This window comes from Phocoena phocoena, chromosome 2 (genome assembly GCF_963924675.1).
Source record: "Phocoena phocoena chromosome 2, mPhoPho1.1, whole genome shotgun sequence".
Classification (NCBI taxonomy): Eukaryota; Metazoa; Chordata; class Mammalia; order Artiodactyla; family Phocoenidae; genus Phocoena; species Phocoena phocoena.
Window position 1 is genome coordinate 36,403,119 of NC_089220.1, and position 26,518 is coordinate 36,429,636.

At 49.9% G+C, this 26,518-nt stretch overlaps 1 protein-coding gene across 2 annotated transcripts in view; it reads left to right on the plus strand.

Moving 5' to 3' along the window:
* Nucleotides 1–26,518, plus strand: part of SPTB (spectrin beta, erythrocytic) — an 88,031-nt gene that overhangs the window by 19,409 nt on the left and 42,104 nt on the right. Inside the window, exons 2-9 of one of the 2 annotated variants that reach the window (XM_065871387.1) lie at nucleotides 3,280–3,478; nucleotides 21,084–21,235; nucleotides 22,509–22,682; nucleotides 23,672–23,763; nucleotides 24,162–24,242; nucleotides 24,540–24,655; nucleotides 25,028–25,140; nucleotides 25,957–26,144. In XM_065871387.1, the coding sequence (XP_065727459.1) occupies nucleotides 3,331–3,478; nucleotides 21,084–21,235; nucleotides 22,509–22,682; nucleotides 23,672–23,763; nucleotides 24,162–24,242; nucleotides 24,540–24,655; nucleotides 25,028–25,140; nucleotides 25,957–26,144 (1,064 nt within the window). In that variant the 5' untranslated portion in view covers nucleotides 3,280–3,330. Of the gene's footprint in view, nucleotides 1–3,279; nucleotides 3,479–21,083; nucleotides 21,236–22,508; nucleotides 22,683–23,671; nucleotides 23,764–24,161; nucleotides 24,243–24,539; nucleotides 24,656–25,027; nucleotides 25,141–25,956; nucleotides 26,145–26,518 lie in introns of those variants that run through there. The other variant, XM_065871388.1, reaches the window with a different exon arrangement.

A 26,518-nucleotide genomic window follows, 5' to 3' on the forward strand; every position in this document is an offset into this window, starting at 1 on the left:
GGGTGGGCTGGCAGGGAAGAGAGGTGCAATTTGGGGCCTATTTTTAGCCATGGAACTGCTGTCTGCCATACTCATGGAGGGCCAGTCTGTCTGCATAGATGACTTATATCCTTAAAAACGTGACTGAATCACCTTGGCTCCAAGTTCCCCTCCAATATCAACTTAAATGTCATTTCCATGACCCCCCCCCATTTGGTTAGGTGTCCCCACCATGTGTCCCCAGCCTATGCTGTTCTTTTCAGTCATGGTGGTTTCTTTATTGCCATGCCTTTGAAGGGCCGTTGTGACAATTATGGGTGACCCTGGGTTGAACCTGGTTTTAGGCATATTTTGTTTTGTTTTATTTTCCTGGAATAACCATCTGTAGCTTTCCTGTTTTCTTATTTTCTTCTCTTCTGCCTCTCACACCTGTTTCTCCCCTTGCCGCTGAGCACACTGGCCCAGCCCCCAGCCCCTTGGCCCTGATGGGATGCCATCTGGGCAGGCTGCTGGGGTGGGCATGGTTGGAGGAGGGGGCAGGAGGAAGAGGGCCTCTCTTTAGTTTCTGAATCTCTTTCCTTGGTGTTTGTCTTCGGGGACCTGACCCTTCTAAAAAAAAAAAAAAGAAAATCACCTCGCGTTGTGTGTTCAGACGCGCACGTGTGCTTTTTTTCACGTTCCGGCACAGCCACTGCCCGGCTGCAGCCTCCTCCGAGCTGCAGTCGCAGGCGGCACGGGCGTTTTTAAGCAGGGTGACTTGCTGTCGAGTGGCTGCTCGTCTGCTCCCGGGGCCATCAGTCTTGTCTTGAACGCCCGGTCCTGCTGGTCTGCCCGCTCAGGCTCATCTTTCTGGGGCAGACTTATTTACGGAGCCGCGGCAAAGGTAATCTCACTCCCTGGGCCCCGCGGCCTGGGCCCCTCTCAGCCACGCTTAAAAATAGCCTGAGACGAGAAGGAGAGCCAGGGTCTGGTTACCTCCTGCACGCACGATCCGATCTCACCTCGCCGTCTGCATCTGGCAGCTCGGCCCTGCTCAGGGGCCAGCGGTCAGCCCGTCAGCCCCTCCCCACTCACAGCTCCAAGCTGGTGGTGGTTTCCCTTAAGGGAAGTAGGGAAGGGCGTGGTGGAGGGGGAAGGGCGTGGTGGAGGGGGGAGGGCCCTCCCAGCCACCTCTGCGGGGCCAGCCGAGTGGGACATCTCAGCCCTGGAAGCAGCGCGTCTGTGCAAGACGACAGGCTGTCAGAAGGGACGAGGGTGTGCTGGGTCCCAGGCCTGGAATCACGCGGGTACCCGGTGGGGTGATGGCTGGCTCCCCTGCCTTCCCCCACCCCACCCCTGCCTGCCGCATGAGTAGCAAACACCTTGGCCAAGCCCTGGAAGCCGGGGAGTGCCCTCTGACCCCGTGTGCCATGTTCGTTCCCCACCTGCTTTCGTAAAGTGGCCTCTTCCCAGTCTGGCCTCTTCCCGGCTGCAGCAGTGATTCCCGAGATGACCTTGGGGAGGCCTCATCCTAGGAGGCCTTGGTTTCCTCCCTTATGCAGTTAGGGTGGATAATTCTGGCTCCTCCTGTCTTACCGCAAAGGCCTGCAGTGGGATTGATTCATCAGATGGGGGGAAAAGAGCCTGAAGTGATTCAGTCTGAAAAATAAGGGCTCTGCGGCTGCAGTCACGCTTGGATTGGTGAACTGGCTTCACTTCTTCCTCAAGCGTGTGCCTGCTTGGGTGGTGAGTGTGTGTGCTGGACTGAGTGCGTGTGTGATGTGCATGTGTATGCACGCGCTCCGGGAGAGAGTGGCTTACCTCACAGCTCACTCGCTGTCGACACTTGTCATTTGTCTGCCTCACATCCTCCCCTACTCCCACTCCTTTTGTTCTCTTGGATAGGAAGGCTCTGGGCTCCCTGTTCTGTGTCGCAGACTTGATCTTGGAGTCCTGTAAGCTCCCTGGGGAGAGGACTGAAGGGCAGATACAGGGGAGGAAGTTAAGACTGAAGGGAAGCCAGTCTTTTTCCAAAGGCCCAGGACATTGAGGACCCAGCCCGGCCTCTCTAGCCTCCTGTCCCGCTTTTCTCTCTGACCTTGCCCTCACCTCCAGTTATATCGTAAGGTTCCTAAGTTTTGCCATGCCCTTTCTTGCCTTCAGAACAGTGCACCTGCTCGTTATTCCTTTTGTTTGGACCCGTTCCTTTCCACCTCTCCCTTTATAGGATGCTTCCAAGCTTCCTCTAGGAATCAGCTCAAACTCTCCTTCCCCGGATACCCAGCCTCTAGCACGAGTCCCTCACGCTCCCTCATCCTTTCCTAGTTGTGGCACAGCATCACACCTTACTGTAACTGCTTCTTCAATCCTCTGTCTTGCTGCCAGAGTAGAAGCTCCACAAGGACAGGGCCCTTCCTGTCTTACTCATAATTGCCTGGCACAGTGCCTGCCACCTCGTAGGGACTTGGCGCATCTTTGAAATAATCATGAATGAATGAGCATCGTGAATGAATGACAGGCAAGTGAGGAACCCAGTGCTCCCGATGCCCATGTTCATGGCACAGATGAACACACACAGCTCCGCTGTCGGTGGGATCCCCTCACCACCGCACACCACCATCATGCCTGGGATGCAACAGGAGAGCTTGTCCAAGCACCTGGGCGTACTTCAGAGAAAGCAAAACCAAGGGCCCAGCTTTCTGAATGTTTGCTGCAGGGAAAGAACTCGGAGGGTTCTTGGGCAGCCACTGGGAGGAGTTAACTTTCCCCAGTACAGCTGCCGGGGCTGGTGGCACCAGTGGCATCTTAAAGCTCATGCTCTCCTCTCTCCCCACTGATTCATGTTTGAGTCAGACTCAGCCAACTCCCAGCTTCTCCCCTCTCCTGCCCTGTCCCCACCTCCCCGCCAGGTTGGGTCCTGGCCCCAGTCCACAGGATGGAGCTGCTATTCCCAGCTCGTCCATGCCATGCCAGCCTCTGACTCCCAGGAGAGCCAGCCCCCTCGGTGGCCGCGGCAGCGGGTTTGGAGGCAGCGGGCCTGCCTGCGACTGACGTCTCCACCTGCTGGCTGTCCTGACCCTCGCTGCCTGCAGCTCTCCGTCCCCGCCACCACTGCCGCCGTTACCATTGCTGCTGCTGCTGCCGCGTTATTTTATACCTGACAACCTGGAGACCCTGGGTAGGAAGCATGGCCAGGCAGAGGGCACCGTGTGCTGCTCCCGCAGGATCTACTCCTGTTGGACGCTCCAAATAAGTTTCCCCTGAGACAAAGTCCAAGGGGGTGGGCACTAACCCTCTGACTATGTTGCTGTCCGCCCCCAGGGACCCTTCCATGAAGACTGAGGCAGGCGTAGCTGCTGAGAGCCTGCTGACATGACATCGGCCACGGAGGTTGAAAACGTGGGCAACCAGCCACCGTACAGCCGGATCAATGCGCGCTGGGATGCCCCGGACGATGAGCTGGATAATGACAACAGCTCAGCCAGGCTCTTTGAGAGGTCCCGGATCAAGGCCTTGGCAGGTACTCTTTGGGGCCGTGGCGGTTAGGGGAGCCGCTCGCCTAATCCCGAGGTTCACTGCCCTTCCCGCCTGTGGTGAATCCTCTGTGTGCGTTGGCGTGAGCCCTAGCAGGGCGGTGATGGAGACATGGCTGCGTGGCTCAGAGGCCAGGGCCCCTCGGGAGGGAGCACAGATCAGGCAGCCTTTCCTCCCACATGTCCCCCACTTCCTCCCAGGTGTGAGGTGCTGCAGGTGGGCCCTTGGCCTCAACCTCTGTCCTGAATGACCTATGTCCAAAGTCAGAAGTAAAAGAAAGTCTGGGCGAAAGAGTGTGTGAGGGACGGGACAGCCGGGCAGGGGTGCGTGGACCTCATTATGTACCTCGATCCCCTGCCTGGTCCTGGCTAGAGGAACTGTCGTCATCTTCTCTGTGGCCCCGAAAGGAAAGGGTGATTCGATAGGAAACTGAGAACAGATAACGTCTTCCCCACACTGCCTCAGAAAGGAGGATTTTCTGGACTAAACCTCTTATCAGACTGGAATTAGATTTTTTTTTAATAAATTTATTTATTTTTGGCTGCGTTGGGTCTTCATTGCTGCGCGTGGGCTTTCTCTACTTGCGGCGCGCGGGCTTCTCGCTATGGTGGCTTCTCTCGTGGAGCACAGGCTCTAGAGCGCAGGCTCAGTAGTTGTGGCGCAAGGGCTTAGTTGCTCCACGGCATGTGGGATCTTCCCGGAGCAGGGTTCGAACCCGTGTCCCCTGCATTGGCAGGCGGATTCTTAACCACTGCGCCACTAGGGAAGTCCCTGGAATTAGATTTTTACTTAGCAGGTTCATAATAGATTTGTGTGTGTGTGTCTGAGAGAGAGAGGGAGAAAGACAGAGAGAGAGGGAGAAAGACAGAGAGTGAGGGAGAGAGAGGGGGAATCTTTAATCTCTAGTGGAAATGGCTTCTCCTCCCCCTGCTGGCTGAGATCTGATTCTTGGGATTTTTCCCCCCTCCAACCCCTGTGACCATTGCCTCCATGGAGCCTTGCCCAGGGTAGCTATGTTCTGACCCTAAGTCCTTGACCAATAAAGGGAGTTTGGGTTACATGGGGCGGTGTATGGGTCTAAACTAGGAAAGGGGTTGGATTCCTTCACCTGCTCCACCAGTGATCGGCCCAGATCAGACTCGTTTCCCCCATCATTGATTGTTCCATCTTCTGCCTTGTTTGAAGGGCACAGCTTTCCCATAAGCACTCTCTGGGATGATTCTCCCACTGCCCCTCGCTCATGGCCCTCTCTGAGGTTCCTTGTGGCCCTCTCTGAGGTTCCTTCCACCTTCTCTCCCTCCACTCTGTTCCCAGGTGCCTGGGTCTCCAACTGACCTTGAGTCATGAGCAGGGCCCCTCTGAGGCCATGATGACATTTCACCCCAGGAGTGTCTGGGTTTCCCATCCCTGTAAAAGGGATGGGGTAGCTCATTCCCTTGCCACGGTGGAGAATCTTTTCAGGTCTCAGCCGTCATCCTTTTGGTCCTTGCTCTTTGCAGGAAACTCCCTTTCTTCTTCCTTCATCTCCTCCTCACCTTCCCTTACCCCACAAAATCCTTCCTTGGTTTTCCTAGGGGATGTATAATGGCACCAACCCCAATGTAATTTTAACCTCTTAAAATAACCAAACTTGGAACCCTTGCCTTTGCCAGTCTGGTGACCTTCTTTGTGTCTCATGCTGGCTGGGTCTGGCTGCAGTGGCCCTGGGATACAGCTGGAGGGAGAGCGGTACTGTGTTCCATAAAGTTTGCCAAAGAACAGCTTGAGGAGTGGGGCTGTCTTTCGTGTTTCATGGGTAACCTGTTTTTTAAGAAATCGAGGTAAATTCCATTTTAACAATTATCAATCACATTCCTACTATGTGTAAAGCTAAACCCCTACCCAGACATGAATGTGGAGAGGAGAGGAGCAAAGAGTTGGATTCAACCTTGTACCTGTCCCTGAGGAGTTTATGATCTATTAGGGAAATGAACAATGTTCATCATTAATTAGCATGAGTAGAATTAGAGAAGAACTGTGGGAAAGACACATAATTAAATAGCAATGAGAGAACAAAGGGGGAGATGCAGGGAGCATCAGGGACTTGTCTATGGAAGAGGTGGCCCTGGGGCCGGAGATGGAAGGGTGTGTGTGGTTCTAACAGGCCGATGGGCTAAGAGTTGGTCCAGTTGGTGGGTCTGTGTGGTAGCCTGGCCTGAGTGATGCGCAGCCTGGGAACTGGTGGAACTGGGTTGAGCAGGAAAGGGCCTCCATCAGCCTTGCCTGTTCCTCACCACGAGTGTGCATCTCATCTATCAAAGCATCTGAAAGCCCCCCAGAAGGAGAGGAACCGCAGAGTGTAGAGCTGCATGCCTGCATCTTAGTCATTTAGAACATCTGGCTAACAAGTAAACATGCAAGTTTGGGGTCCATTCAGGATTTTTTAAAACAAAGAAAACCCTAACCAGTTTACTGAATTTCCTCTCCTGAGAGCCCACTCTGAGTGACCTGTGGGAGGAACTAAAGCTTTGAGAAGGTCCAAAGTAGAGTGGTTGGGTAGGCAGAGCAGAGAAAGGGAGCGTCAGTCTCCCACACCCACCTCCCCACTGGTTTTAACTTCTTGACGTTTTTCTCTTCAGTGCCGTCTTTGGGGCTGCCTTGGCAGTCTAGGCGGGGTCAGCGTTTCCAAAGGGGCTTAGGAGGCAGAGGCTGCCTTTGGTCCCTATTATTCCAGCGTGCTCTGAGGCCACTCCCCCACTCCCAGGAGTACTACGGCAAGGAAGGTGTGCAGCCCTGTATTTCTTAGAAGATGGCGGTGATCTGCTTTGTACGTATACATGGCAGTGTTGGCGATGTTGGCCTGGTCTTTCCCATCTCAAATCGAAGGTCCTGGGGTGAGGAGGAAAATGTCACAAGACCCAGATTGAGATCCTGGTTCCACTGCTAATGCTACTGCCATGGAGGACAGTTCAGTCAATCTCCTGGGTTTTTCTTTTTATAAATTTATTTTATTTTTGGCTGCGTTGGGTCTTCGTTGCTGAATGCGGACTTTCTCTAGTTGCTGCTAGCCGGGGCTACTCTTCGTTGCGGTGCGCGGGCTTCTCATTGCGGTGGCTTCTCTTGTTGGGAGCACTGGCTCTAGGCACGTGGGCTTCAGTAGTTGTGGCACAGGGGCTCAGTAGTTGTGGCTCACGGGCTTAGTTGTTCCGCGGCATGTGGGATCTTCCCGGGCCAGGGCTCAAACCCATGTCCCCTGCATTGGCAGGTGGATTCTTAACCACTGCGCCACCAGGGAAGCCCTCAATCTCCTGTTTTACACAATGAAGACAGTAGTATTTTCCCAAGGTAGTTGTGAAGATCAAGTAAGATAAGGTTTATGAAAGTTATTTTATCAATAATATGCTAGGTGAATGTTAGTATTTATAGGAAATCTTCTTAGGAATGGTATCTTTCTTTTTGTTTTCTTTTTTTTTTTTTTGGCCTTGCAGCTTGTGGGATCTCAGTCCCCCCACCAGGGATCGAACCTGGGCCCTTGGCTGTGGAAGCGCTGAGTCCTAACCACTGGACCGCCAGGGAACTCCCAGGAATAGTATCTTTCTGTCCCTTCTCTTCTCCCAACTTCAGATATTCAAGTTCATCAGCTCAGTCAATGTCCCAGTTACCTTGGCCTGTTCCAGGGCCAGTTTCTTCCCTCTTAACCCCCACCCTCCTTCATCTTAGAAGGCTTGGGTTGGAAAAAAGAGCCAGGGACCAGCGAAATTAGGCTAATGCTTGCACTTCGAGCTCTTGGCTTGGTCCCCAGGGACCCAGGGGCCATGGGGATGAAGCCCACTGCTGTGCAGATCTTTCCAGCCTAGACCCCAGGTGTGTGTCTGCCATCAGCTGGGTGACAGGAAGGCCCAAGAAACCAGAGGACGGTGAGGCCCTGTGAGATGCTCTTCCTAGTGTGGCAGCTCCTCTTGGTCCCTCTCCTTAGTGACCTGTGGTTAGCAGACTTGCATTAGGTTAGCTGGACTCCATCTATTCTGCCTCTTAAGTCGTCTTCCTCTCAGCTCCAAAGGAAGCACTCCCTATTCAGCCTTTCAGACCATTCACGGCTCTTCCACCCAGGGCCGAAATAAACCAGCCATCTGGTTATTCTGCCTGGAAACTGCCACGTTGGTATACAAATACCTGACTCCTCTCCAGAATGAATTACTCTGGGTTCGAAACTGGATCAGCCTGACTAAAGTGAAAGGGGAGGTGGGTAAGAAGACACTGCAGGAGGCTCCTGGATGGGGATGGATTTGACCTTGGCATGCCAAGGGGAGAGTTGGGGGCCCAGCAGGAATATTTGCAGGTAGGTCCCTGGGCAGATGTTGCGCTCAGTGTCAGCCTCTAAAGCTGACAGCGCTTCCTGAGGTTCAGCGGTGGCTAAGTCCTGAGCCTTCTTCCTGAACGGGAGGCCATTCTCTGCTTCGATGACTGCCTCTGGCCCCCTCCTACTTTTCAGACTTTCTTTGAAAGTTAGAGGAAGGGGAGCAGCTGGAAAGCCCAAGTTCCTATCCCTCCAAGAGGTTCCAGCCTTCGCGTTTCAGTAAAAAAAAAAAAAAAGCTCCCAGTGTCTCCTCGAGCCATCCTCATCGTCACTCACCCCGTTTCCTGTCCTTCACACTGGGCGCCATTAGGCAAACATTTGTGGGTCTGAATGAGGGATGAAGCACTGCAGGCTGCGGGGAATTTTCGGCCAGAGCGCCTGCCCTTTGTGCCCTCTTTCCTCATCCCAGAGGAGGCCTCTGCCTGCACACACCCTCGCACCTGGTTGTGTACCCCTGTGATTTGGGTGAGGATACTGCCTCGGGGCAGATGTGGCCACACTGGGCGGGGATGGTGGTGGTGGTGGTGGAGGGTTTGGAGGAAGGCAACAGAAAGATGCCCTGAAAAGAGAAACCTTGTGCGTTAGCCTCCATCGCACATCCCCTGACTGCCTTATGCATGCACACAGCTCAGCCTCCCCGCATCCCAAGTGCTGCCCGCTGCGTGATTTCCAGCTCACTGATGCAGAGGCATCTGGAAGATTGCAGTGCAGAGAGCAGGCTGGGGCCTCCTGAGGAGGCTGTGAGGAGGGGAGGACCCGACACGTCCTTTCTCCCCTTATTTGGCTCATTGAACAATTACTAAGGGACAGACTACACAGAGCCTCCCTTTTAAGACAAAATGCACAAAATTATGTAGCCCACTCTGCTTGTGCCTTTAAATCAGAATCCAAGTCATGTTTCAAACTAGAGACGTGCTTCCTTTCCACATTCTCTCTTTGTAGCCTTCTTACTAGAAATGAGGTGAGGCCAGAGGTGAGGTTGCTTTAGGACATTTCAGAGAACGCAACAGGGCAGCGGGTGCACTGCAGGCCGTGTCCCTGTACCCTGAAGCACATGGTTGCTGCCACTCTGCACCTTGAATGTCTTCCAGACGCACTGTGCCCAGGCCCCAAGGTTAAGTTCTGCGACCGGCAGGCATTCCATCAGAGCTTTAGGACAGTGGTCCTCAGACCTGGCACTCCCTGCCCACCGGCCTGGACCCTCCGGAAACTCCCAGAGAGGGTGGTATGGGCTCCTTCCTGACTCTGGTGGCAAAAAGTGACGCTTAGTCTCACCCCACCTGCACCAGGATTACTCTGAGCCCAGGTGCCCCAGTTGTGTGAGAAGGGCTTTGTGTCTAAAGGGTGAATGATTTCTTTCAGAGAGCAGGATTCCATCACAGTTGTGCCAGGAGGGGTCAGCAGCTTCTTGGCAGCCTGTTAAGTTGACAGTTTCAAAAACAGCTGCTGGAGACCAAGGCATCAGGTGTACATGGCCCAAATGTCTCTCTTAAGCTACCTATGAGAACAAAGATGGTGTCATTAACGAGAAATTTTTAAAATGTTTTCTTCTCGGATTTCAAAACATGGAGTGGAGTTCTATTTAGAGACTAGATATTGGGAAAATGTACTATTCACAGAAATATATTTAATCATCGGCAATCATTTTAATGTGCTGTCAGAAGAAAAAAATAATTGGCTCAGCAGCTCTTGGAGGTCAGCCGTTGTGAGTTCTCCTTCTTCCCCTGAGACAGGCCACTGTGCAGAGAAACCTGCCAGTTACCTGTGTAGACCAACCTACGAGGGAGGCCAGTGTGCCACCTGCACTGTGTGGTCGGGGGCAGTTTCCCCTGCCCAGGACATAACACTTCCTCCCATTGTCCCCTCTTGATAAAAGCTGTTCCTCCTCTTTGAGAATGCTTTGCAGAACCACAGCTGTTCCCCTGTTCTGGGTGACTGCTATCTATCATCATGAAGATGCTTTATCAAATATTAATACACCGAGGTTAATAACGAGACTCTGTTCCCTCCCCATGCGGCGCAGTCTGAGTGAGCCATGTTAATAGCCTCCTCCATCTTTGGGACATTCCTATGGGCTGTCAGCTTCATTCCCAAGGGCAGGTTCTGATACCAGGCCTGGACTGTGCTTTTGGCTCCTGGGAACAGCCAGCACTCCCTCCCTTCTCCCCCCATGGGGTCCCCCCTGCGTGCTGCTTGGCTGAAGAGATGCCAAGAATGTCATTTTCAGAGCATCTGTGGCAATTGTTCATTTTCCCTTTTTATCATGTCACTGAGAAAGAATGACAGGGAGGCTAGTAGCAGCTTAGTCTCTGGGAGAATTTTGCCTCCAAACCCTTTGGCCTTCAGACTCTGGAAACTGGATCAACCAGGGCACCTTGTTCTACAGTCTAGTGAGAAATAGATCAGATAATCACACATGTGTCTTTGTACATATAGACATGTATGTCATGACAAACGATGATAAATGCTATTAACTGGGAACTGTGCGTTTATAACATAACCCACAGCTTATAACTCACCCAAGGATGAGTAGGGGCTTGTTTTAGTGAGAGTGTGGACTGGTGGGTGGAGACAGGAGGGGCAGACAGGAGCCATATCACGGGGGCCTTAAAGGCCATGGGTATCTTGGCCAAGCAGCAGGCAACTCAAAAGCGGTGGCTGAGGAGTTTAATGAGGGGATTATTTGCAAAGGAGTGGCAGAGTTGAAGGGTCAAAGGGTGGGAGCCTTTAGCAGGGAGAGCTATAGGGCCTCAGGACAGGGGCCGTGGCCTTTAGTAAAGGGCTGGATGGATGGCACTGCTCCCAACCCATAAAAGTGCTTTTCACAAAGAAGTGACATGGTTATGTTTAGCTTTGAAAGATCACTCTGGCCTCAATGGGGAGAACAGGTTGCGGAGAGGCTGAACAGAAGTCCAGGAAAGAAAAGGTGGCAATGAGGGTCAGCTTGGTGGCCACAGGGAGCAGAAAGTGGTCCATCCCCACCACGTCATTCTTCTGTCCTCCTGCGGCTATCATGGAGTTTCCCCAGTGAGGTGACCTCGGCCAACTTACTTTTCTGCTCCTCCGGGCCTCAGTTTCCTCACCTGTAACACAAGGGGCTTGACGCGGGAGGTCTTCCCAGCTCATAGACTGGGAAGAAGCTCCCTTGAGGTAGCGCTGACCACATGCTTTTACCCTGAACCGAGGAGCTTCGGTTCCTGGCTTTGGGGAAGGGAATTGATCCTTTTCAGTAAATCAGTGGGTTCTCCAGAAATTCTCTCTGTTTATTAAAGGCTAGGCTGAGGGTGGGTTCCTGGACCATCTTGACTTCGGCAGCCTTGTGTTCTCAGCGAGGGTCATCTCTCCAGGCAGCCACCACCTGTGTGCGTGACAACAATGCAGCCACCACCTGTGTGCGTGACAACAGTGCAGCCACCACCTGTGTGCGTGACAACAGTGCAGCCACCACCTGTGTGCGTGACAACAGTGCTTGGTGTTTGCACAGCTGCTTAGCGTTCTAGGTGCTCTTTAACCAGATGATCTCACTGACCCTTCAGCCACTCTGAAGTAGGCAAGGTATAGCTATCACCGTCCCCTTTATAGATGAGGGAGGTCACGTGGCAGGAAGTGCCAGGACAAGACTGGAATCCCGGGGTGCTAAAATCAGCCCTGTGCCGTTGAGGCTACAGCACTTGAGCTTTCTTGAATGTCCCTCAGACCTGCATGATCTCCCCCTCCACACCCCACCTGATACATCGGAATGGGAAAGTTTTGCTTTCACCAGCAGCCTCTAGAGGCTCTTTGATCAAAACCCTGAACTCATTTTTCCTTCTGTCTTACAGCCTCCAAATGCTGTCACCTGCCAGGGCTAGCTGACCCTTGTTCTGTGATGCTGTCCAGATCAGCTCCTATCATTTCATTTCCATAGTTCACATGTTAGTGGGGCCACGACACCTCAAACAGACTTCTGCAGCCACCTCCAAGCTGGTTTCCTGGGCTCCAGCCTCTCCCCCGTCCAACCCCATTTGTGCAGGGCACTTAGAATCTTTATCCTCCAACAAATTTTTAGTGAAATGTCACTTTATCTGGCTCTTCTTTTCCCAGAGTATAAAGTCCAGATTCCCTAGATTGTCCTTTGACTGCTTTGCTCTGATGCATTAACTGCTTTTCTCCCTCACCCCCAAAACATGTACCCGCATACCTACATGCACACACAAATACACATTTGCCAGTTTCCACCAGAGGCTTTGAACAAGACCCCCTCTCCTTCCCTGCCATTCTAAAACCATTATCATTTTCAAGCCCCAGATCAAAACTAGCCTTCTTCAAAAAAAAATTTTTTTAATTTAAACTGTTCTATGATAACTTCTCTTTTCCTATAATATATAAAAACTATTTTTTTAAAAACTAGGCTGATTGCTTTTGTATCTTTAAGCATTTTAATATACAAGGATATATATTTAGTGTAGAAAAGGTTAGAAAAGCAGATAAAAAAGAGAAAACTAGAGACATTGTTAATATCCCGTATAGATATTGTAATGCCTATGGATATGTGACTGTGCATGTATATGTATAAATATGAACATTATCTATAATCTTAGAATGTTTTTCACTGAGCAATATATTATGCATATTTTTTCATGTCTGTAAACGTGCAGGTTATAATTTTCATGGCTGTATAGTCTTCCTTTGCATTAATGTACCCAGATCTAGTTAACCAGCATCTTAGTGTCCAACTCCGATCGCTTTTAGAGTCAGTCTTGTGTGCTTCATTCTTACACATCAAAGAGTATGTATATATTCAAATATGCATTTGCATATGTAGTAGGCATCTTAAAGTTCTCTCTTAGAATCAACCCTAGTTGGATCTTAAATCCTTATGGGCAGGAGAACTATGTTCTTGCTGTTCGCAATACCAGTGTAATGAAAGTTGATTGGTTGAAAGAAAAATTCCTCTCCAAACTAAACAGGAAGAGTAGAATTTGTGCCAGCATCATCATTTATGATGTGTCCCTGAGGGTCTGCCCCATGCTAAGCTTTATAATGGATTGGCATCTGTATCATTGAGGTTTGTCACAAATTCATGGGAGTTAAAGTATCCCTTGCTCAGGTTCCCTAAGCTCTTGGCTTCCTGACATGAGAAGGAGGGAAATCCCAAGTTGTAAACCTGCAAAGGGCTCAACATTAAATGCTTGTTTCCAGGCCCAGGCTAGTGGTCCATGGCCTCCCATGGTGCCTTTTCTCCCACTTGCCTTTCTGACCACCTAGCTTTACTGATACCTTAAAGCCATGTGCTGGTAAAAATACAGACTTGCTCAAGAAGGATACCTATTTGATTTTCATCAGTCATTTATTCCTCGGGGTTTGAGTTTTATACCCTATTTTTCTTCATGACATCTGTCGTTTCTTACTATAGAAGTAATTCATGTTCATTGCAGATATTTTAGTGAACATAGATAAGCAAAAGAATGTCACCCACAGTCTTAATACCCAGCTATAACATAGCCCAACATTAGCTTTTTTCTATGCATCTATGCATATAGGTTTGCAATATTGGGTTCATATTATGCATGTGGTTTTATAATCTGAATTTTCCCTCAAAATGTATTATAATATCCTTTCTTGCCACTGAAAGGTCTTCTCCCACCTTCTTCATATATAGGCTGCTATTCTCTACTTTTGAGAGCAGATTTTTAACAGAGAAAAGAGGGAGAGGCATGAAACAGTCAAGGAATTTTACAGGAAGCCATGGCAGGAATAAATAGATGGTCCTAGAACTGGGTGACTGTTTCCAAAGATAAGATATTTCAGCTTTACCATTTAGCTCAAGAACAGCCAATGGGTAAAAGGCTCTTATTTTTATAACAGCCCCACTGGGGACTTTTAATGACAAACTTCCAGGATGTCCATGCCTTCAGGAAGTAGAGCAGGTACCAGAGTGGGCGGGGCCAGCAGCTACTGTGCTACTGGCAAGAATGGTGGAGGGAGGTTGAAGGAAGAACCAAGAGGAAGTCTGGAGAAGTGTAACGTAAGAGAAGGAAAGAGCCTTGACCCTAAGGGGAGGTGTGCGCTTTGATACCCTTGTAGGGAATATTCTAGAGGGCAAGTCCTTAGAGTGGCTGTGTGGCCACAGTGGGGCAGAGTGTACCCCGCTGCCCTCAAGACCCACAGACCTCACTCCCAGGCTCTGTCCCAGGGTGGGGAGGGTATCACAGGAGTGTTCTCAGCTCATAAACCTTCTCCCTCTCCCTCCCACCTCTCTCGTGGGCTCAGGTGGTTGACTACGTTTATGAATTTTGTCTGGTGAAAAGTCCCTGACACAGGGGTGCACAAAGGAACTAAACTATCTTGGAGAAGGGGGTGAGAAAAAGTTTAATATTTTCTTTAGAAAAAGAAAAGTGTGGGACTTCCCTGGCGGTCCATTAGCTAGGACTCTGCGCTTCCACTGCAAGGAACCCAGATTCGATCCCCGGTCGGTCGGGGAACTAAGATCCCGCAAGCTGTGCAGTGCAGCCAAAAAAAAAATGATGATTGTTAATATATTTCCATGTGTTCTACAAACAGATAAAGCCTTGGAAACCTGGCTCATTTAAAAAAAAGAAAAGTGTATTTCTGTATTGAATAAGTAATATAGACACCCAGTAGGTAAAACTCAAAAGATACAAAAGGGCAAATAATAAGTTTCATTCCCATCTCAGTCCTCCAGACCCAGTTCTTTTCCCACAGCCAGTGTTACCAGTTTTTCATGTATCTTTCCAGGAATGTTTTATGCATATATTAGCAAGTGGTCTATATTGTTTTTCTCAGCTTTTTTTTTCACCATACATTGTCCCTTATTGTTCTTTTTTCCCCACCCAATGTATCTTTTTTTGGGCTGCATTGGGTCTTCGTTGCTGCGCGCGAGCTTTCTCTAGTTGTGGCAAGCGGGGGCTACTCTTTGTTGCGGTGTGTGGGCTTCTCATTGCAGTGGCTTCTCTTGTTGCATAGCACAGGCTCTAGGCCCGTGGGCTTCAGTAGTTGCAGCACGTGGGCTCAGTAGTTGTGGCTTGCAGGCTGTAGAGGACAGGCTCAGTAGTTGTGGCACACGGGCTTAGTTGCTCCACGGCATATGGGATTTTCCCGGACCAGGGCTTGACCCGTGTCCCCTACATTCTTAACGATTGCGCCACCAGGAAAGTCCCCCCACCCAATGTATCTAGAAGATTGTTTTATATTAGTACACAAGTAGCCTTCTCATTCTTTTTACAGATATAGTATTCCATTGTATGGACATATAATTTTAACTTAACCAGTCCTCTATTGGTGGACATTTAGGCTGTTTTCAATCTCCTGCTATTTCCAAAAATGCAATGAATAAACTCGTATGTAGATCATTTTGTAAATGTATGTCTATCTGAAGGATAAATTCTTAGAAGTGGAATTACTGGGTCTAAAAGTACATATAGTTGTAATTCTGATCCGTCTTGCCAAATTGCCTTTTATACCCTCTCCAGCAACGTGTGAATGTTTTTTCCCCTGCATCCTTGCCAATGTGTTATTTTATCACACTTTTGGATCTTTGTGCATCTGATAAGTGAAACATAGCGTCTTGATGTACTTTCATTTCGCTTTTGGACCTTTAGTATCAAAATTTTAAAACATGCAAGAAAGTAGAGAAAAAGTACAAAGAATCATCACCTTGATTTAACTGTTAATATTTGGCCATATTTGCTTGTCCATTTTGGGGTAGAGGTATTTTTAAAGTAAATTGAAGATTTATCATGACGTTTTACTAGAATACTTAATTTATCAGAATACTTTAGTATGAATATCTGAATAGCAAGAGCATTTCCCACCTAGCTATAATTCTGTTATTACACCTAATATGATTAAGAATTTCATAATATAATTTAATACCCACTTAATATTCAAATTTTCCCAGTTGTCTCAAAGATGTCTTTTATGATTAGTTTGTTCAAACTAATTCAGGACTGTATATTAAGTTTGTGTGTATATGTATACTTGTAATTTGTACTTCTATTATAAATAGCTTGGACAACTTTTTATACATTTAAGAGACTTTTATAATTTTTTTCTATTAACTCTTTGTTCACATTCTTAGTCCATTTTGCTATTGGATTATTGGTCTTTTCCTCATTAATCTGTACATGTTCTTTACATACTAGGTAAGTTAACCCTTTGTGATATGAGTTACAGATAATTTTCCTTGCTTGTTTGACTTTGCTTATGGTGTTTTATCTCACACAGAACTTTTTTTGATGCAGTTGAACTTTGAATCTTTTATTTTATTTTATGGCTTTTGGATTTTGTTTCAGAGTTAGAAGGCCCTTCTCTACACTAACATTATAAAATACGTTCTATCATGATTGATTTTGGTATTTTTATGGTTTTATTTTTTACATTTCTGTTTTTGACCACAGTGAAATTTATCCTGGAGTGTGAGATATGAATTTAACTTAATTTTTCCTGGATGGTCATCTAGTTTTGTCAACACCCTGTACCCAATAATCCATCTTTCCCCTTCATATTTGACATGCCACCTTTATCAGATATTAAATGCCTATATATACTTGGGACTATTTCTCTTCCATTGATGTGTCTATATATTCATATGCTAGTACCACACAGTTTCATCATTATAACTTTTTACTATACTTTAATATTTGTTAGAAAAAACACCTGGGAACGTGGGTTACCCTTTATTACTCTTCTTTTCTGAAACTTTCCTAGCTATTTTATTTTATTTTATTTATTTAATAAATTTACTTATTTTATTTATTTTTGGCTGTGTTGGGTCTTCGTTGCTGTGCACAGGCTTTCTCTAGTTGCAGCGAGTGGAGGCTACTCTTTGTTGCAGTGTGCGGGCTTTTCATTGCAGTGGCTTCTCTTGTTGTGGAGCATGGGCTCTAGGTGCGCAGGCTTCAGTAGTTGCAGCACGCAGGCTCAGTAGTTGTGGCGCACGGGCTTTGTTGCTCTGTGGCATGTGGGATCTTCTCAGACCAGGGCTCGAACCCATATCCCCTGCATTGGCAGGCAGATTCTCAACCACTGTGCCAGCAGGGAAGCCTGTTTTTGTTTATTTTTATAATGAGTTTTCTAATCATTTGTCTATTTCCCCCCCAAATTTAAATTATATAAATATTTTAAAAATAATATTAAATATATAACTTTAGGGTAAATTGACATCTTTATGATATTGAGTTTTCCTATTCAAGAATTGGGTGTGATTTTTCCAATTGTTCAAATCTTTGGTGCGCCTTGGGAGACTTTATAGATTTATATGGATTTTACACAATTGTTTTAAAATTTAAGCTGAAATATTTTGTCTTTTTATCATCACTGGGGGTTTTCCAAATTCCTATTTCAGGAAAGGATCCTGCCACCCCTTTAGTGTCTCCTTTTACCTCTAGAATTAAATCTAAACTTCTTAGCTTTTCCTTCAAGGCTTTCCACATCCGATATAAAACCTATTTTCCACATGTTTTCTTCTTACCTGTAGCTAGTCAGCAACCCCTGAACAAGCTCCATCCTTTTATGCATTCCGTCTTGTGGCTCCTCTCCTTCCCCTTCTGCCTGTGCAAAGTGGTTTTCTTCACGAGCCCCGCCTTGAGTGTCCCAACTGGAAATGACCTCTCTCCTCTTTCACCCCGACCATTTATTGTATGTGCCATTTATCTGGTAACTAATCCAATATTACCTTGCGACAGCCTTTGTATTATTAAATGAACTGCCCTTTATCTCTTGTGTGGTTGCAAAACTATTTGTGGGTCTGTGTCTCGTTTCCTCAACTAGATTGTGAGGCCCTTGGGGAGAGTGAGCCTGCCTCGTGCTCCCTGCAGCATCTGGGCGCTATAGGCAGTAACGGTAGTAGCAGCAATGATAACAGTGATAGTTAATGTTTACCTCAAGCTTGCTTTCTGTGTGCTGGCTATGGTTTGAAGTGCTTTCCATGTATGAACTCATTAGTGGGTAAACACTTGAGTTTTGCTGGCATTATCTGACCTTAAATTAAACCTTTGAAGGGGGGACATAAAAGAAAGGGCACTTGGTCACAATATCCAGACAGTGACTCTAGCTAGCTGGTCAGAGAGGAAGGGGAGTTTTGTAGGGAAGAAGGAGGCTGGCCACAGCCGAGGAAGGAAAGGGGAGAGGAACAGGCAGCAATGGAGAGGCCCCGAGCTTGATGGTTGCAGAGATGTGAGTATTTTCTGAGGTTCTGGTAGCTTTGATTCAGGCCGTGCTGGTGGACTTGCCCGCTTCCCCTTCACTGGCAGGGTTAGGGCTCTGGAAATAAGGCCTGGCCCGTGGCAGGGCCTTGCTGAGGCCTCTTTTCCATGGCGGTTCCCTGAAGGATGGCCCAGGTCTCCTGGGGACAGCAGGCCCAATGCTCAGCTGCCTCCGCGGCCTGTCCACACACTCCAGGCCTCCCACCTCTCCTGCACTCAGAAGGCTCCACTGAGTGCCTGCTGGGAGTGGATGCACTGAGCGAGCCGATGCAGAGCAGCCAGGGCTATGAGCTGATGGAAATTAATCCCCACCCCTGGGCCTTCCTCTCCTTATGACCACCATGAGCCTCGCAGAATCTTTCCCCTGTCTCAACACTGCAGACTGTTTTAGGGTACTGGGGTTCCTGGGCAATTGCACCCCAGCCTTCAAGTAAAATGCAGCCAGGAGGCCTCCTACCTGAGCTCTAAACCTGCAGCTCCAGCATTTTGGGGCCCAGGGAGCATTATTTGTGTGTTGAGAACTGGAGAGATCTAAGGGTGATTTACATCTGCACCGATGTGTGTGCCAGCCCAGCAGCCTAGAATTAAATTCCACAGCCCAGCTCTTCCTTACACTTTGCTGAGGTCTCAGCACCCACATAATGAACTCTTTAGATTCTTAAAGACAAGAAAAGGAGATGGGAAGAAAGGACTTTGACTTTTTGAGACACTTACCTCTAAAGGGGCAACAAATTTCAGCCCCTTAGACAAAGCTCCACCACCGGTTGGAAGGGTTAGCCTCTTACAGCACAGATCCGGTCTCTAGGGAGAGCATCGTGGGACTGAGGCTGGCTCTGTTGAATCTAAACATGCTCCAGCATAAATGCAATTGCTTTCCATCCAATATCTCATCAGAACTTTAGTTACATTTTGCTGAAGCAGTCCTTGAAATCCGGGAAGTGGTCCAACAGAGTAAGGGGGCTTTTCCCCCTGAAACGTTGCCCAGAGGCCCAGAACAAACAAGTGGCATTTTAATTTTATATTTATTACAGATTTGTATAGTCACTAGTGGTATTTTTGCTCTTCTTGGAAGTCTTATTTAGATGGCTTCCATAGAATTCTTTACATGTGACTCCAGCACTCATCATATTTATAACGGAGTTTGCGTCAAGGATGGGGGCGCCTTCCTGTCCTTGGCTGCCTCCCCCTCCACCCAGAGCCTGGCACCTAACAGCTGTACAGTGAACAATTGCTGAATGAATGAATAAGCGAATAAAGGGTCTGAGTTCCTAACACCAAAATAGCCATGAAGTAGGAAGGAATTTGATGCTGTGAGCCTCAGAAACTGCCAGGCTTGTACCCTCGAGGCCATGCTGGCTGGGCTCCTCTTTTTGTTGTTATTAAGTCAGACATTTAATAATTTAAGAAGCCAACCCTTCCACAGTTTGGGCTCAGCTGAGCAGACATTTAGCCTGTTCCCACGGCACCTACAGTTTCCCCTGGCTGGACAGCTCGGAGTCTGCCCTGGCTGTGACCAACCTGAACACACTCTCCCCAGGGACCCTCCATGGCCCCCCCCCCAAGGACCAGGCCCATGACCACATGGCCTGGTCATCTCCTGCCTAGAATCCTCCGCAAGAGTGCCCAGAAGCAGGTTGCCACAGACCGTTCACTAAAGCAAACTTCTCTTCCTGTTTCTATCTTTTCTGCCCTCTTCTCTCTCTCTTTCACCCTGTCCCCATTCTTTCTGCTATCCCAGCCTCTGTCCTCTCTCCAGCATCTTGATCAAGCTTCCCAGCCCTAACCATATAGATACCAGCATTTATTTTACAGTACCCTGTATATATTTTAACAGAGGTGTTAAAAGGTAGCCCAGGCCTTCCCTGGTGGTGCAGTGGTTGAGAGTCCGCCTGCCGATGCAGGGGACACGGGTTCGTGCCCCGGTCCGGGAGGATCCCACATGCCGCGGAGCGGCTGGGCCCGTGAGCCATGGCCGCTGAGCCTGCGCGTCCGGAGCCTGTGCTCCGCAACGGGAGAGGCCACAGCAGTGAGAGGCCCGCGTACCGCAAAAAAAAAAAAAAAAAAGGTTTGGGCTGAGGCTGATTTAGGCTGGGGGTGGCATGTCAGCTTCCCGGGTCTGAAGATGGAAAATCCTGCCTGCCACTCTGCGGGAGCGAAGGAGAGCTTAGTGCCATGCACAGCCCCCAGCCCAAGCCCCCACTACCCTTCACCCTACATGGATCACACATTCCACATGATCTCACTGTTGCCATGCACATCTTTCTCCTCCACCTGCCAGCAGCTCCTTGAGGGCAGGCAGTTTGTTCTTTTATGTATCAGCAGGCCTGGCGTAGGAGCTGAATAAACCTCTGCATGGTAAGCTACAGTGCAGCTCTGGAGACCTACTGTGTGCCAGACTCCAGGCCTTGGGGATTTAGAAGTGAACAAGACAGACAGATTTTGCTGGGCTCAAGGAGCCTGCAGTCTTGCAGGAAAGACAGACTTTCAACTAATCTGAATATAAGGAGAGAGAAATGAGAAATGCAGATGCAGGGGTCAGGGCACACAAGGAGAGACAGAACCTAGGCGAGAGGTCACAAAATCTTCCCGGAGAAGCACTGTTTCCACTGACTCCTAAAGGATGACTAGGAGTTAGGTGAATGGGGTGAGGGCTGGAGCGTCCGAGAGAGAGCATTCTAGGCAGAGGGAATATTTGTTGGCTGGATGGACGGGTGAACTTGGCATTGAATTCTGAGCTCGCTGGCCCAGTGGTCCAGAGCATTCAGATGCGCACAGGGAAGCAGGTGACTGGATTAGGGGTATGTTGATACAGTGGTGGTGGAAGTTACCTCTTCATTGCCCCAGTCATGGCACGTGGACCTGTGAAGCCAAAAGGCTACGCTCTGGTCAGAAATGCTCCTCAGAAGGGGATGGAATAGATACATCAACCTCCTCTGCCAGGGATGGGGCAACTCTGGGGTTAAGGTGAAAAACCCTTCAGCCCCATGTCACATTGCAAATGGACCCTGCCAACCTCAGGCACCTCACCCAAGGCTCTTCTCCCCACCCAGATGAGCGGGAAGTCGTTCAGAAGAAAACCTTCACAAAATGGGTGAACTCGCACCTGGCGCGCGTGTCCTGCCGCATCACTGACCTCTACAAGGACCTGCGGGATGGGAGGATGCTCATCAGGCTGTTGGAAGTGCTCTCTGGAGAGATGCTGGTAAAGCCCCTTTCCCCAGGCCCTGTGGCTGGTACTCTGTCCCCTCTTCAGGACAGACATGGTCTGGGGGCCTCTCCAGTTCTCATGGCCTTCCAAGATTTCTCCCTGTTCTTTTGGGAGGTTTCAGTACTAATGATGTGAGGTGTCCGTGTGGCTGACTGGGTTCTCTGAACGTGTTCATCTAAATATGTCCCAGCATAAATGCCTGGCTTTCCATCTAATATATCATCAAAACTTTTGTTAATTTTGCTGAAGCATTTCAGAATTTCTTGCCTCCTTCTGGCCACTCCCACCCCTTCATGCTCCTCCCAGAAGACGTGCAGAGGTCTTGACTGTCTCCTCTTGGCATCTGGTTATCTGTGACTGGCCTGCAGTGGGCCCACCCTCAGCCTCCTTGCGCAGGCTAAGACATATCCCATTACCCAGCTGGAAAAATTTGCCTCCTTCCTGGAACGAGGAGGAAAGTGTGAAAGATATTTTCCTGTGTATCCATCACTCTAACAAATGGAAATTTATCACAGGCCCTCTTAGTTGTAACCCACCCGGTGGTAACGTTGCCCCTGCAGGAGAACCAGATCAAGGCTCATGTTTTGCTCAGTTACTTCCATTATGACCTTGGGCCTATCAGGCAGGACCTTCTTTGCCTCATTTCCCCCATGTGTAAACCAATACCTGTACCTGATGTAGTAGCCTAAGACCTCAGGGTTTAAATGAAAGGTACCACATTCATCAGTTGCCTTTTCAACTCCAGGCTGAAGTTGAAGAATGCCTCTTACCCCACTAGAGAGAGTTACCACTAAGAAACCTTCAGGTGGTGCAGTTACTCATCAATGGCGGTCCCCTTGAGCTTTGGCTGAGGCCGTTTGGGGGTGGGGAGGGAGGAGGTTGGATGGCAGAATGGACCCATTATCAGTCACCACACTAAAAGCCACTCTTATCACCAATCAGCAGTAAACAGTTCCTAGAACTGTGCCTAGCACATAGTAAGTGCTCAACAAACTACCTGTTGTGTTACTATATTTGAATGCCACTTATCACCCACTCAGAAGCCTTTGTTTAGACCCAGGAACAGTACTGATGCAGGACACTTGCAGAGCTCTGGGTGCTCAAGAGAGGGAGCCTCTGAACTTTGCCGAAAGGATGGGGTTGAAAAGTGTCAAGGAGTGAGCATGGGAGTTGGAGTTTGGCATGGAGGGTGGATGCTGATGACTGGAGTTGGTCCAGGCGTGACCATGAGGTTCTTCCATGCCCACGGGGCAATGCTGTCCCTCAGCCAAAGCCCACGAAGGGGAAGATGCGCATCCACTGCCTGGAGAATGTGGACAAGGCCCTGCAGTTCCTGAAGGAGCAGCGTGTGCACCTGGAGAACATGGGCTCCCACGACATTGTGGATGGCAACCACCGCCTGGTCCTGGGCCTCATCTGGACCATCATCCTCCGCTTCCAGGTGGGTTCCCGGGGGGCAGAGGGGGTGGAGGGAGCATCCCTGGGCCAGACTGGGTTTGGGAATCTTATAAAATGGTGAATAAATGCAAGTGTTTGCACATTCTGGGAGGCTAGAAGCCCGTCCTGTGGGACAATGCTTGTAGGAAGGAGAAACCATCCTGTGCATCACCAAGTTGCTGAAGCTCAGGACGAGCTGTTCAGTCAGTAGTGTAGTCTTTTGGGAGAGAGGATAGAAATTAGTAGCTGGGCTGAGATCTGGCTTGGAAGACCTACTTTCATCCCCTTCCCCCGACACGTGTCACTTTTTGGTTTTTAAATAGTTTGATTCAGAAATTACAAGAGTGTAGAAGATCTGCTTTTATGTTTTTCACTCAGAAGCTTTTCTCTTCCCACCCTGAAATTCAAGGTTGCTTATTTGTAAGGAATTTAGAAAGCACGAGGGGAGGAAAGCAGAGCCTTCCACCTGCTGGTCTGGGGACAGAAAGAACCTAGTTGGAGGAGGGAAGGGCAGGGAGAAGGAAGATAACACACAGCTCCCGGCCTGAAGATCTCACCCAAGTGGTCTTGGGTGTCCAATCTCACTCTCTGAGGGTGTGTACGATGAAACGGTATTAACAGCAGAATTGGAGAGGATGAAAAGGCAAGAGGAGCTGCTATCATCAAAATATAGTACCTTCCAACGTTCATGCCGTTCCATGGCCCAGGTGGCATCGTACCTCCTGAGGAGGAATGAGGGCATCCTGCTGTTTATTCTTGGCCTCCCCTTAGAGTTTCAAGTTGGAGCGGTCTCCTCTGACGTGGAGAAGCTGACCAAGGCAGGGAAACAGGCCTCCAGGACCCGGGGCCTCAGGCTGCAGGGCAGCTGCGGGGCTGGTGACCGGATGGACGGCTACAGAGGAGGAAGGACGGAGGAGGCCTTCCAGGGACAGCAGGGAGACTCTGGGCCAGATGCAAATCTAAGTCTTCCCTCTCTTGTTCCTGTGCCCACAGATTCAGGACATCGTTGTCCAAACTCAGGAAGGTCGTGAGACACGCTCAGCCAAGGACGCATTGCTGTTATGGTGTCAGATGAAGACGGCAGGGTATGCCCTGGGGACCAGCCACTACCACGTTCCTCACCACCCCCTGTGCCTCCCAAACATTGCCGTCCCCAAGGGATATAGACGCCATCACCCAGAACTACATCCATTTGGGCATAGTTGATGCACAGTCTATCCGGACCTGATTCTTACAGGCCCGGAATACAGGATTCTATCCCCAAATTGCCTGGGTCAGACCATGGGGTCTGTTGGGGGCGAGAGTCTCTTGGGCCCACCTGATGAGGGAGCCTCTTTGTGTGACTTAACGGCTGCCCTCTTGTTGAAGGGGCTCAAGAAGGGTCCAGTCCACTCCTCTCCTGAGGTGTTGGCCCTGGGTTCACACACTTGTAGGGACCCCAGAAGAATCTGTTTCTTAGCTCTTAATCTTTTCTTGGATGCAGCTACCCCCATGTCAATGTCACCAACTTCACCTCCAGCTGGAAGGATGGCCTAGCCTTTAACGCCCTGATCCACAAGCACCGGTAAGAGGGGGAGCGGAGCAGGAACCCCTGTGGGAGCCAGGGAGCCCTGGGGGGATTGGGACACCTTGCACTTAACATGTAGGCGTCACAGGAATGGTACAGCCGTGACGCCTTCTCCTCTCACCCTCGGCATCCTGCCTCCCTTAAATCCCCCTTCCTCACACAGCTCCCTCCTCTGTTCCATCTCCTCCTCTCACTTCTCCTGCTCAGCCACCTGCCTGCATCTGCCCAGGGGCTTTGCCCTTTTGGTGGGGATGCCATGCCCCCTGCCCTCTAACAGTCTGGCTTCGTCCCCAGGCCCGACCTGATTGATTTTGATAAGCTGAAGGACTCCAACGCCCGGCACAACCTGGAGCACGCGTTCGACGTGGCTGAGCGACAGCTGGGCATCATCCCGCTCCTCGACCCTGAAGGTGAGCCAGCGCCCACGAGACCGTCAGGGCGCCTGGAGGAGTGTGGGCCGTGCTGGGAGAGCCGTGGGCATGGTGGCCGGGCCAGGGCTCCGCTCCGGCCTGCTCTTCAGACCCAGGCTGGTTCCTGACACCTCCCCTGCCTGATTGGGGGCCCACTGTAGTCTTTCCATCCTTGTCCCCTCTTTCATTCTTTGTGGTCCTAATATGGATTTCATCCTCTCACTAAAATCGCAGGCGATTCCTCTTCCACTCTTGCCTGTCACTTGGTGCCTATAGTTGGACTTCGTGCTGGAGACACAGGGAGATGAACCCCCTGAGCTTGACATTTCCAACTTCCAATTGGTCCTGAGAGCCCACCCTTTCCCCTTGCAGATGTCTTCACAGAAAACCCTGACGAGAAATCCATCATCACCTACGTGGTGGCGTTTTACCACTACTTCTCCAAGATGAAGGTGCTGGCAGTGGAGGGCAAGCGCGTTGGCAAGGTACGGAGCTGCTGCGTAACCAGAGTGTCACCATTTCCTCACTTGCCACGCACAGGTCTTGACTGAGATGCTCCCTTTCTACCCTAAGAGCTTTGTGTCTGGACCCCAGCTGTGGGAGAGGGTGCAGATCACCCCCCACCAACTTCCTCTGAAACCAAGCATTGCCAGGTTAATGGCTGAATTCCAACACAGGTTGATGGTCTGTCCCAAACAAGGTCATAGCCCGTAGCTCTGAGCCGACCTTCCACCTGCAGACCCATGTCTCGTGAGCATTCCCACAGGAACAAAACAGGCTCTTTACTTGTTAGTTTATTGTGATTTCATGCCTCTTAGGCTTCGCAGCCTACTGTACAGGGGAGCCACCCCACTGTCCGGACCCTCGTGCCGGAGTCCTTTCCCCGGCTGGGTCTTTTGCCCATCCAGGGCAGGGACCATTTCTCATTCATCTTCATGCACTGGTGTTTAGCAAAGACAATGCCAGGAAGCCTTCGATGCCTAGTACCCACTCTTAAATAAACAGGACCTTGGTCTCTCTGGCGGCTGGATTGGAAAGCACAGACAGCTTTCCAGTCTTTTACAGGGTTGGGGATGGGGGAGCTGCTCCCGTTCCGAGCACAGCCAGGTCCCTCCTGACATTGCCGGCGCACTTCCAGTCCGGCCCCCTGCTCAGCGGTGGTCTTGGGCTCAGGGAACAAACCCAACGTAAACGCTCCAGGGCTCGCAAGGAGGAGGACCACCTCGATTGTGGTCCCGGTCGGCATCCTCATTGGCGTCCTCGCCCTTCTGACAAGGATGAGTCACAAGGTGATTCCTTAGGTAATTGACCATGCCATTGAGACCGAGAAGATGATTGAAAAGTACAGCGGGCTGGCCTCAGACCTGCTCACCTGGATCGAGCAGACCATCACTGTCCTGAACAGCCGCAAGTTCGCCAACTCCCTGACCGGTGTCCAGCAGCAGCTGCAGGCCTTCAGTACCTACCGCACCGTGGAGAAGCCGCCCAAGTAAGGGCCTGGGCACTCGGGAGGGCGGGCATCACGGCCGAGAAACCACCTCCAGAAGGTTGGAGGGCCTGGAGAAGGAATCCGGGAGGCGGCTCCTGGAGGTTAGAGAGCTGTCCATCTGTCACCTTCTTCATCCTGTTTTGTCTCCCTGCTCCCAAGCCGTCAGCCTACAGGCAGTGGGCATTGAGTAACCCCTGACTCATAGCCAAAGAAATACTTTCCCAGATCCCTGAAGGGGAGCAGCAGTGAAATCTCAGACTTCAGGGTATCTTTAAAGAATGTGCTGGAAAGTTCCTCTCTCTTCTGTGCACTGAGCTGCGGGTTTGTTCTTTGGTAATGACCTCTGCATCCACAGCCCCAGAGCTCTCCACGTG